The sequence below is a fragment of the Paramormyrops kingsleyae genome, chromosome 5, assembly GCF_048594095.1.
Source record: "Paramormyrops kingsleyae isolate MSU_618 chromosome 5, PKINGS_0.4, whole genome shotgun sequence".
In the NCBI taxonomy this organism is placed as follows: domain Eukaryota; kingdom Metazoa; phylum Chordata; class Actinopteri; order Osteoglossiformes; family Mormyridae; genus Paramormyrops; species Paramormyrops kingsleyae.
In genome coordinates this window covers 28,209,436-28,222,431 of record NC_132801.1, presented here as the reverse complement: position 1 = coordinate 28,222,431, position 12,996 = coordinate 28,209,436, and the positions used below count along the sequence as shown (strand labels likewise).

Here is a 12,996-nt window from a genome sequence, read left to right as displayed (position 1 = left end):
TGAGTTTTGCACTACGTACAAAAATGTGAGCTTCACCACAGAAAAACACCAATTCCTTCCACTCCAATCTCAACCTTTTTCATTTATGTAAATCCACTGTCATCTATTATTAGAAGGCGAAATCTAACAGAACGTGTGTTTAAAACGCTTTAGCTAAAGTGAAAACGTATATGTATGTATGTTTTCATGCATTTTGATAAAAAGCTTACAAGCTGGTCTTTACATTGTGTTACTTGACAGAAAACAGTGTAAAATTCCCCTATTTATATAACCAAACTTCCTACCCCTTCATGTTTCTCCAGCCAGCCCATCTTGTCATATGCTCCGCCCACATGGGGGGGGCGGGCTTGCTCACACCTCCCACGACGCATGCGCCGTCTGCCACCTGCTTTTCATTTTACAGGCCAAAGTGAGCTGTCTCATTTAGGGTGGAGCTGCCAGCAGGTGGCGCCATGGAAACACCGGCATGGAGGCCCACAGGTCACTCGCCATGCTGAACGCTGCCGAAACGCTTATTCTGTCACCCGTGTCGTCACAGCCTGCTCATCTGTGGCGGGTGCTTCCCGATAAGCTGATAGAACACCCCCACAAATTCACATTTAGCTTTAAGCTGTTTCCGGAAGTCTCAGCACCCCACATTTAATTAAGTTCCATTCATTTGGACCCAGAAATGAAACAGCCTATGCAAAAACGCACCCTTCAATGCTACGTCGCTTTCCTGCAGAAACAGGTGGAAGCGGGGGCTACAACTAAACCAGCCCCAAGGCTGATCCTGACTGAGCTACAGAGTGGGGGGTGTGCAATAAAGTGAATATTACCTATGTATCTATCAGGGCTAGTAGTAATATTATCTATGTATTCAGTCACTATCCAGCTGGGTGTTCTAGACAGGACCTGCAGCCTGTCTCATGCAGCACAGGCCACAAGGCTGGATACAGCGTGATCAGGATGCCCGTCTATCACAGGACAGTCACACATGCATATCCCCAATCCCAGCAATGACGACCCTAACCCTACCCAGCCCTAACCTGAACCATAAGTAACCAAACAAAATATGTCTTTTGGCATTTTTTGGTTTTTGATTGCAATCACAGATTTTTATAAAACTGAGTTTTGAGCAAAAAACGGTCCCCAAAAACATCAAAATAACAGATTATTATCACATTGCATACACACACACACACACACACACACAGACAGACACAAAGACACACACAAATAGATTATTTAGATACTGGCAAACCCAGGGGAAACCCACATGACGTAGGTAGAACAGGCAAATTAAATAAAATTTTTTACCATAGCTATTACAATTATTTTTAAGTTATTCAGAAGAATTGTAACTGGATAAATATACGTCTTCAGTCAGTCCCTGAATTTAGTCCCCATTAGCTGCTCCTTCGGCATCTGACAGGCGATCACATGTGTGCCCACTCAGCACAGGGCGCTGTGGCGGCGACTCACCGGAGACGTGCAGCATGCTGTTCTTGATCTCGGCGGCGATCTGGATCCGCCCCCTCCGCTCCGTGTGGTCGGTGCCACAGAGGCTGGGTACATTGGCCACGCAGCGTTTGTGAATGTTCATCATGCAATCTGCGGGGGGGGGGGGGAAACAGCACGGCGTTAGCCAGGGCCGCACCGTGAAGGCTGGCACTGGGTCAGCCGGCCATATTTTTTATGGACTGCATTAATTTGCCTGGAAACCACAGCACATGCTGCAGACCTGAGCAAAGCCTTTATAGGCTAACAGGGCAAACCTTCATCAATGATACAAAAACACTCACATTGAAAAACACCTCAGACCTAAGTAGCTCATGCTAAGCTACTTCCCCGGCAAACCCAAAGCACAGCCTTGGCACTTGCTTGGTCAAGGTGCCATGACACGTGAGAGACACTCTCAAAGCAAACCTAGACCATCACCCATCACGTGAGTAACCCCCACACAAGCAGCAAAGTGAGGAGGGAGCCCTACGCACAGCCCCCGAACGGGACCAGCGCCCCTGGGCCAAGCGAGAGGCAGCCTACTTGCCCCTTGCATACCTCGGATACTCAAAACAAGCTATACAGCAAAACCATCAACGTGAAATTCAATCCAGATAATTACAACCCCCTGCGGTGCTGGAAGTCATAACAGAGCCGTATCCTTTTACAAGTTGGGGAGGGCCTGGAAAACAGAGTATCTCTGGGGGGTGCAAGATCAACAAGGGACTATAGTAATGTGCAGCACACACTACAGTACTAGCATTACTGCAGTATCAGTGACGGGGACAACAACAAGAACAACACCAGTACATCCACTGGCACCTTCATGGAAAACACCTCGGACAGCTCCCTTCGAGAAACACTGATGCATTTCTGACGGGGGTATAATTAATCTCATTGATCTGCAACGTGACACACACCTGTGGGAGGTGGGGCAGCTATTTCCAGAAGGAATGTGCTCGCTGGCACACAGCAAGCACCTCCAAAGCAGCCAGATAAGATGGAGGACGGTTAGGCGGGCAGACTGGGGGAGGCTGCCTGGGAGTGTGTCCAGGACACTGGTGTTAATTACTCATCCTAACTACAAGAACGCTTCTCACACGGCAACCATTTCCAGCGAAGTGTGTAAAATATAGCGGCTAAGCCGTACTGCAGCGCAAAATAGCAACATGGCAATTATTTTCATCTCTTAACCATGGGCTGACGGCTGTATTCCTGCCCCCTCCTATATAGTCAGTCTTGCTGCCTCACTGTAAAAACCCTACTCATGTTATTAAATCAAAATATTTTTGATGTCAGTGACATGCTAGTAGAAACGCAGGATGTCATTTGAGGACTCACGTTATAGGAAATGAACTCTGCAGACAAAGTCAGGGTACCAGAAACCCAGGGAAGTCCCAAGGACTAAATACGAGTTCTCAGGGGTCATCAGAAGCGTGCCGAAGATGTTATATGAAGCTATGAATCGGAACCACCTTCCATTAGTGCAGTAGCTGTACAGTCTATGAGCTAAACACACTATTCATTTAGGGTTTTGACTGTATTTGACTGTGAGGCACGTCTGAGCCTGAGATGGGCTTGTACTGTATTGTATTTGCACAAAAGGTCATACGTACGATCGCATTTCATTCCCTGGTGGATGAGGCCGTAGAGCAGCGATCCACAGTGATCGCAGAAGGTGGGACTGGAGTATGTGTGCACCTTGAACTTGTGCTTGCTCCGAGGGTCCTGAAAGAGATCGAAACAATGGCCCATGTGTGACCTCAAGTCTTAGCAAGAACAGTAGAAGCTATTCTTATATTGCTAGACAGGTAATTTTACACAGTGAGCCAACTCCAGCCAAGCACGTCGTAAGCATACAGGAACGAGACAGATTCTTGCACCTAAAAAGAGCCTTAAGTGGTTTTCAGTCAGAATACTGTTCCCTAATTTTATGATGGCAGTTAAAAGTGTTTCACTTGCAGCACATATTTTGTAATAAAATAGCTCCACTGTTAATGTAATTTTTTTTAAAAAAAACAGAGCATCGAGGTCATTTATACAGTATCTATCATCTATCCATCTTCCATTTATTTCTATATAGCACCTTTCACAACAATTGCCCCAAGGCACTTGACAAGAGTATGTGGCAATCCATTGTTATGAATACCATGTTATGTTTTATCTTCCACCCACTATAAACATTATATGGCCAAAAGTATGTGAACACCCCTATCAAAGGACTTGCTTTATTAATTAAAGCACACTCATCACTGACACACATTTACACAATGTCATGCAACAAGCAGTAGCAGAAATGATGGTAGTACAGATTTTCCACGAGGCACCATCATTGGACGCCATCTTTCCTATAAGTCAGTTTGCGAGATTTATGCCCTACTAAAGCTGCCCTGGTCAACCATAAATGAAGTGACTGTGAAAACAATAACATCTGGGAGCAAGTTTAGTTGCAAAATGATGGCCACGTAAGCTCACAAATAGGGACCAGACAACCCAACATCAATACCCAACCTGAATGGCAGCAAATCCCATCAACAATGTTCCAACATCTAATGGAAAGCCTTCCATAAAGAGCCGAAGCTGTTATACAGTGAGGGAGATAATTAGTTGATCCCTGGTTGAATTCCTAAGTTAACCCATTTATAAAGAAATGAGAAGCCTATCATTTCTGTGGTAGGTTTATTTTAACATCAGAAGACTGATTTTCAACAAAACAAACATGAAAAAAATCATCATGTAACAGGTACAAATCAATTTGTCGTTTATCTTGGGAAATAATTATTTGATCCCCTACAAGCCAGCAAGAAATTAGGTCAAGTACATGTGCACTAACACAACACAAGTAGTACTTACTCATGTACTAACAGATACCAAGCCAGCATTCTTATTTAACGGCATTATTTTGTTAAATAGTATTCTTGGGTCACTAACCTGTTTATATATTCAACCTTATCACCATGGGAAATAACAAAGAGCTGTCTAAGGACATCAGAGACACGATTGTCGACTTTCACAAATATGGAATGGGCTACATGACCATCAGCAAGCAGCTTGGTGAGAAAGTGACAGCTGTTGGTGCAATTATTCACAAATGGAAGAAAGACAAAATAACTGTCAGTTACCCTCGGTCTGGGGCCCAAAGGAAGATCTCATCTCATGCAGCATGAATGATCTTAAGGATGGTGAGGGCTAACCCCAGAACTACACGGGAGGAGCTCGCTAATGATCGCAAAGGATCAGGGACTGCAGTCACCAAGAAAACTATCGGTAACACATCCTGCCGTTACGGTTTGAAATCCAGCAATGTTTGCTAAGTACCCCTGTTCAAGAGGGCCCATGTTCAGGCCCGTCTGAAGTATGCCAGTGAACACCTGAATAATTCCAATGAGGCTTGGAGGAATGTCATGTGGTCAGATGAGACCAAAATCGAGCTGTTTGGTATCAACTCTACTCGCTGTGTTTGGAAGGAAAAGACTGCTGACTATAACCCCAGGAACACCATCCCTACTGTCAAACACAGAGGTGGAAGCATTATGCTTTAGGGGTGTTTTTCTGCCAAGGGTACAGGACGGCTGCACCACAACGAAGGAAAGATGGAAGGGGCCATGTACCATAAAATCTTGGATGAGAACCTCTTTTCTTCAGCCAGGGCACTGAAAATACATTGTGGGTGACTGGGTGGGTCTTCCAGAAAGACAACAACCCTAAGCATCCGGCCAAGGCAACAAAGGATTGGTTCAAGAAGCAGCAGATTAAGGTCATGGAGTTCCTACTGAGCTGTGTGCAAACCTGGTGACTAACTACAAGAAATGTCTGATTGCTGTGCTTGTCCACAATGGTTTCTCCACCAAGCACTAAAGCATGTGTTCAAAGGAATCAAATATTTATTTCCCTAGATAAATAACAAATTTCTTTGTACCTGTTACATAATGATTTTTTCTTGCTTGTTTTCTTGATCTATCTTTTGCTGTTAAAATAAACCTACCAGTGAAATTATAGACTTATCATTTCTTTATTAATGGGTCAACTTAAGAATTCAGCAGGAGGTCCAATAATTATTTCCCACACTGTAACAAATCCAAACCATTACGACCACCCTCATATGAAACGACTAATGTTGACCACATCATATATATACAGTGTGTGTCAAGGTCTGGGGTATATTAGATAACCTTCATTCAGTGCTCATACGTGACGTGTTGAATGCAGAAGACATGGCCAGAGGTAAAGCTCTGAAGGACTTTGACAAGGGGGTCAAAGCATCTCCAAAATTGGTATGCTAACGGTCAGCCATGGAGGGTACCTCCTGTGAGCAGTCAGGGAAGAGAAAACCACAATTCGCCAACAGGGTGTTGGGCAGGACTATTCTATGTGGGATTTGAACAAAAGCTGTCCTGTCTGGTACGAACCAACAGAAGGGCTACTATGGCACAAATCGCAGATATTTTTAATGGTGCGTTTTTAACATATTCTGACCCAGTCATCTGGCCATAACAATCTGGCTCTTATCAAAGTCACTCACATGTCCTGCCCATTTCTTTTGCATTCAACATGACAACTACAGCTACTGAATGTTGGCTTCCCATCTAACATACCACAGACCTTGACATGCGCTATTTTTGATGACTGTGTACATTATTCACATCATGTGGGGGTGGTCGTTATGTTTTGGTTCATCGGTGTATATGCTGTTCAGTGCAGAGATCTTACGCTTAGTAGGCAGAATTTGAGCTTTATATATATATATATATATATATATATATATATATATATATATATATATATATATATATACACACAGTATGATCATGCTGCTCACACACCCAGTCTATTCAAGAAGGGTCATCCAAAGGAACAGATTGAATAGCCAATCCAATTAAACAGGAAAACATCGTTATGTAAGCTGCAAAAAAGTGCCGGAGATTAAGTCAAAATGAATGGCAGATCCAAGAATTCAGTCTATGAAGTATACAGAAGCTCTGTCATTTTCTGTTTTTTTTTTGGGGGGGGGGGGGGGCGGTCATGGGCAGAAATAACACGCAGTGAAACTACCAGTGGTTTCACAGTGCAAAGATTTCAGGCGCTTGGCATATATAGGCACAATCCGGAGATAGCTCCTTGTGGGAGTCACACTCTGCACACCTCACGGCACCATCTCCCATCCAAGAAGATCCCCCACAGCGGACAGAAATCGGGAACGTCGCTATTCTCAGTGCTAAGATACGGAATTGGGAAGGACCCTCAGTCGCACAGTGAATCGTTTAGTGAATTAAGATTAAGAAGCTTTGAGAGTTTGTGGGTAGTTGCTGGTCATGCTGCTGCGATGAGGGAACTTCACTGAAAATGCCATTGCACTGCCAATTAAAGGTGTCCCGGCAGACGCTGAACTTAGGATGGTCCGATCGGTCTCCCTTGATGCGTTACACTGGAAACACTGGGACGGCAAAGTGAAGGACCCCAAAGCTGCTTCGGAACCGAGTCGACTTTGAGACTGAAGGATGGCTCGCTGGCTCAGACAGTCCATGTCCCTGCTCCGTACCGTGAGCTGGGTGGGAGCAAAAATGTAGACCGACTGTGGGTCCCTAAGTACTGCATTAGGAAACACTGCTCTATAGTCTATAACCGTCCATGTGCTTGTAAGTAGCCTCTAGCTTCTCGGCCCCCTAACCCTGTGACACCTGTGAGGACTGTGGATGGATTAGGACTCCTGGCTGGCTAGTGCTACAACCCCCCCCCCCCCCCCCCCCCCCCCCCCCACCAACACACTATTGTCTCATAGTACCACGTGGGAGGCAGCAACACGTGTCCCCAATTCAGAATCTTCCTGGCATTCCAGTGCTTCCAAGGCTAATATGGCTGTCACAGCATGTTAGGGGCGACTGTTTTAACACTTGCTAAGAAACAATGGGGTCAGATTAGAAGCAACAGAGTCCTGCCTAAGCCTAGTCTCTCTTAAAAATCCTTTAAAAGACAAGGGAAGTACTTCCATTTGTGGGACCAGACCATGACATGTAGCCTTCTTGAGTCCTGCTGTTTTGCTCTAAGAGCCTGACTGAAGGGCTGTAATTTGCCCATTTTCATTGGCAGTAGATGCTTTGATCAGGCAGCCATGAGGTGGGATGGTAACAGCGATCTGAGCAGGGCAGTAAGAAACGCGTTTACCGACAATGCCTTTGCATTATTTATAGTGGACTTTTTGGTCAATCTTCAGTTCAGTGATGCAGCTTAGATGACCTCCTGCGCAGAGTTAAGCTAAAAAGTGCATCGAATACACGAGGGAGAGCCTTCTCCACTGCCCTTACTCCCAAACATAAGGACACAGGCCATAATCAAATTTCACGATGATCTAGGAATGCTATAATTTTTATGCTACTAAAGCTGCCCCGATAGGCTCTAACTTTAAGAGCAAACGCTGGGGACTGACGGTACCTTAATTAAAGCACAGCTGCCATCTCTACCTGCTCATTTGTGTATGAGCGGCAGATACAGAACGGCAGACTGACCCACTCTGTGAGGCTACAAAAAAAGCTACACCTTATAGCTACGTCTGGGCGGAGCCGTGTTCTACAGACAGTGGAGCATGCAGCACTGAACGTTCTAGAACGACTACTGACAACTGGAAATATTGTGATGAATGTTTTAGTTACCAGTCTACCAACAAATTTAACTTTTATTTATGAATAATGTTTAAGGCACATGGCATGCATTTATTTTGAATAAAACAGCTCCCAATATTATCTGCAAGGGACTGAACATTAGCAGTTGCTAATGTAATGTAAGTTGTGATGATAAATAACAATTCCTCACTCATCAGTCATTGTCATGAAATCCACACTCAGGACCAGCTAAAATGGATACATTCCTTAATCAAAATCATCTTCAGGTCCAGGGACGTAAAGCACCGCTAGTATGAAAACATTTTTTCAATTTAAATGCCACTAAGTTTTTCAGACACATTCAGGAAGATACGGCGCACCTCTTCACTTCTGAGGAATACAGAAGATAAAGCAGAGAGTATTAAGGAGGATTGTGATGAACCACTGGAATGACACGAGTGAACACACAAACACCTGTGAAATGTGTATAAATGGAACCCCCCCCCCCCCCCCCCCCACAAAAACAACTTGCAAAAACAAGCTGATTTCATTATTCATTATTTCGTTATTTAAGCCACACCCAGAAAAAAAACAGGAATACGGACTTTCACCTGAATCATTATTTCCTTTTCAAATGGACTATATAATTAATCACAGAGAATTTTACTCTGTCCTAAATTACATTTTAACGGTACTTCCTCTCTTCACAAACAATGTCTTTTTCGGTGTTTTTCAGTACCTCTTGCTGCAGATCTCAATGTTGAATCGATTTTCTAGATCTTTCCTTGTGAACTGGCCCAGAGGATCATGCCGGTAGACCCTCAGCGATGGGCGGCCCCTCGTCACACCACCCTCCCCCCCACACGTCTCCAGGGATAGGCAGCCTACTCCCGGGTGACTCCCTAATGCGTCTCGACAGCCAGACATAGACATCGCCATGCCCCGGCGGGGGGGGGGGGGGGGGGGGGGGGTTTGGTCAGCCAGAAACAGGCCAGAAAAGAACTGGGCTACCACAATGCCCACGGAGGAGGAAACACAGATGCCAAGGTGGACGGCGAGCAGCATTATGAATAGAATTAAGGAACAACGCAAAAGGAACTTGGCGCGTGTGTTTGACATAAGAACAAGTGGTATGGATGACAGGCTTCACTCAAACAGGGAATTGCTCCATCACCGAGGAGGTTCTCCTGATTGAGGGAACACGTGAAAGATGATGAAAAACTTCGAGCCGCGACAAAACACTTCACGAGGTTAGCGGTACCAAGTCAACCTGCAACCTGTGCAAGAAGGTTGCATGTGGTTGGGCTTATCCTGTGTGCCCAGTTATTCCTTACTGTTCTACAGGTCAGAAACATCAGGCAGCAGAAAGGGGGTGAGACAGGGGGGTGGCCAGCTGGACTGGGTGCCAAGGACAATCCTGATGTGCCACTGTTCCTTATGCTTGGGTCTATGGTTGGGGGGGGGGAGGAGTTGGGAAGAATATCTAATCATCACTCAAAGCCGGCACATCCTAACTGTAACATTGTGATGAAATGTAACTGAATTATAAGGGCATCAGTAGAACATATGATGAAAAACATGAATAACCAATAAGCATGGAAATGGGACCAAATGAAAAGCTGCACATTCTTAAATGCTTCAGTATATTCATTCACAAAATGATGGCACCGCACACATTCAATATTTTCTAAAGGTCCTCTGTTGTCTCAATGGCTGCAGAGTAAGTTTTAAAAAGAGGTGTGATTTGTGAGATTTATAACCCATGACATGCTGAGGATGGCAGCTAAAGATCAGTAACACTGGTTAAAAATCTGCAGAGGCACAACCACTAGGAAGTTAACTGTCCAAATCAAAAGGTCTTACTGAAGCAAGAATTTTCAGCGAAAATCTTGGCATGAAACCACATTCCAGACATGCAAAACAAAGCCGTATTAAACTCATTAAGTCTGTGTCACTGCATAGCAGGAATGAAACGAAGATTCCCTTACTGGGAGAAGCCTTCAGTATCATGGCGGACCAAAAGAGCCTATTAAGCAATAGAACACACTTAATTTTTTTATTTACAAAACAAGTTTTTTGTTACCAAAATGAGGAAAGCTTGAGGTCAGAGAGCAGGATGGGCCAGCAGCTCTGGAATGGTTGGAGTTAAGGACCTTGCTCAAGGACCCAACATTAGCAAACTTTGCTGGCCACAGGAGAGGGGCAGGATATTAAAAATCAGTCATATTAAACTGGGAAATTACAGAGCTGTAACAAAGAGAAAGGCTGACACTACACAATGAATGCATTTATTATCACCTTAATAGGCTGAAGTTTCAAGCGAGAAAAATAGACAAATGAGTGTGTTTGGCTTTGTGTTGCTATGCTGTAGGCAAGATTAATAGACTTATTACAACAGGGAAGATTTGTCATCCTCCGACAAGCTACATCACCACATAGCAACACAGTTGACAATGGACAGACTCGTGTTACAAAAAAAAAAAGTAAATCATTTCACACACAGCACAACAATGAGCAGTAAAGCATCACATGGCGTGAAATCGGCTTTGTGGAATATTCCGTATCTTAGAGAAGCTTTTTCAAAAAGCATCACCCAGGTACCATTAAAACAGACAAACGGCATAACAAGCTGCGGCTGCAGGGGTCCTGCATTACGAGAAAATGAGAATCACAGAACTAAATTATAAAATAAGCAAGGCTTCCAAGGAAGCATAACGCTGACCTTGCGGGGATCAGAAGAGAGGGGTCTGGCATATACACACACAGCTAACAAAATTTGTCAGAAACCTGAAATCAATCGTGCCTCGTTTCACAGAAGCACAACACACCACTCACTCGTCAATGCACCTGTTGACTCATCTTTGCAGTGTGTTAAAAAAAAATGTACACATAAAGATGACCGCAGTACTGACTTTGCATTCTGAATACAGCTCAGTGCAGCCAGGTTTAATGTAAATGGGAAGTGGGGCGTTTCACAGTGTCATATTGTTGGTGTTTTTGTTCCTCTCGATTTTAGCAACCTAAATTTCCTGTCATGCTAATTATAGGGACAAACAAATGAAGCGATCTTTCATCTGGCAGACGTGGAGAGAGGCGAGTTTGTTTATCAGTAAGTTTGGTCACTCCAGTGAGAGAGGATAATACATGGACTAACCAGGTCCATGAACAGAATGGGGAAAAAACAACAACATTCTGGTCTGTAGCTGTATTGTGAAAATATAACTAAAAGGTACATTCATATGCATATATGAAACACAAGCACGTGCATATGAACAAACATGCCTGACCGCATAAAAACATACCATTCATTGGCTTTATTAAAGCGAATACATAGGGCAGCCATTTTGAAAGTAGGGATAAGCAGTTAAGCAGAATGCACTACTCTGTACGTACAACTGAGCAGAGAGAACACCTCTGTCATGTCTGTAGGAATATCCCCTGATGTATAATGCCTGCACATACAGATGCTGAATTCTACCAGCTACAGCATTTAAAGTCAATGATTCGTAGGCTTCCCGTGAGCCAGACTAGAAAAAGAGGTTAGAAGATGGATGGATAGATGGATGGATGAATGGAAGGAAGGAAGGAAGGGATTTCTAGGCTTGTACATTGATTACTAGTAATTACCATAAATGTGAATTAGAATAGAATTTCCTCTATTGAAATGCCAGGGTACAATAATGTCACTCTGAAGCAGTGTGGCGCTAGGTCAGTGGGAGCCTTACAGCTGCACTTCTTGTACTTACTATAAGCATTATTTAGTTACTTTAAATTTTAATTAAAAACAACACTAACCAGTGCTCCAAGTGTCACTGAAGATTACAGTACAGGAGAAGAAGATATTTTCCAAGATGACTAGTGTGGACTGGCATATTAATGCTGGGCTGGACATCTTACAGAAGGCGATTCATAACTTATGGGCTCATGCATCTTATATGGTAACAGAATAAAATAGTTGAAATGACTCATAAGGAGGTAAACACGAAAAGGGATGATAAAGAAGAGTCAGGCTGCTTGGAATATTACCCTGCCCTGAGTGCCAAGAAACTGAGCTCGCCTCACAATTAGGTCCATTTTAGGATGGACTTGAAATAAATCACCCCGGAAAGGCAGTCATTTTTGTCCATGTCCATACTGTCTGCAAATGAGACAATGTGCTCTCTCACAGTCTTAAATGAACATGTCATACGGTCACGAGTAGGGACAGGCCGATCCACGTTTTTTCAGTTCCAGTCCAATTCCAATGAACAACTGCCGATGCCGACACAGATTCCGATGCAAGAGCTCTTCTTATTTTAATATAATAAATATATATAATATATATAAATATTTATACTTTATATCCTATCTTTTAAAGTAATAAATCCAAACGAAAACAAAAACAAAAAATCTTTAATTATGCTACTAGAAACATAACGCACTGTCCCACCTCCTTTGTACATCTTGTTTTAAGTGTTTTTGTGGCATTTGCAATTCAATATGAATATCTTCCAAGCAAGGATCCACAAAATGCCCCACAATATTTCTCACATTGGCAACAGCATCACTTACACTTCATTACGATAGCAGCCCCTCAAATATCAAAAGCTGCAGCGAGTGTGCAAAACAGCCCAAGCTTGTGACTCCGAAATCATCCACTGCTTTTTTTCAGATTACAGTGATCCCCGCTTATCGCGGAAGTTAAGTTCCAGACCCATCAGTGATAGGTGAAAATCCGTGATATAGAAAGACAGTATAAACATTTTTTTATGGTTCAAGCCTTAAAATACCCCTCCCACATGCTTTAAACACATGTAAACTTATTAAAACAGACTTTGTAAACACATATATGTGGATGTCGGGTTAAGGATATGAGTAACATAATAATAATTATATATATATATATATACACACAGTGGGACCTCGGATTACGAGTAAC

At 43.5% G+C, this 12,996-nt stretch overlaps 1 protein-coding gene across 2 annotated transcripts in view; it reads right to left on the bottom strand.

Annotated features, from left to right (window-relative positions):
• LOC111845521 (protein kinase C beta type) overlaps window positions 1-12,996 on the bottom strand; it is a 96,067-nt gene that overhangs the window by 45,630 nt on the left and 37,441 nt on the right. For both annotated transcript variants that reach the window (XM_023814998.2, XM_023814997.2), the window contains exons 4-5: window positions 3,099-3,210; window positions 1,465-1,593 (exon numbers count right to left, since the gene is read on the bottom strand). In XM_023814998.2, coding sequence (XP_023670766.1) covers window positions 1,465-1,593; window positions 3,099-3,210 — 241 coding nt within the window. The remainder of the gene's footprint in view (window positions 1-1,464; window positions 1,594-3,098; window positions 3,211-12,996) is intronic.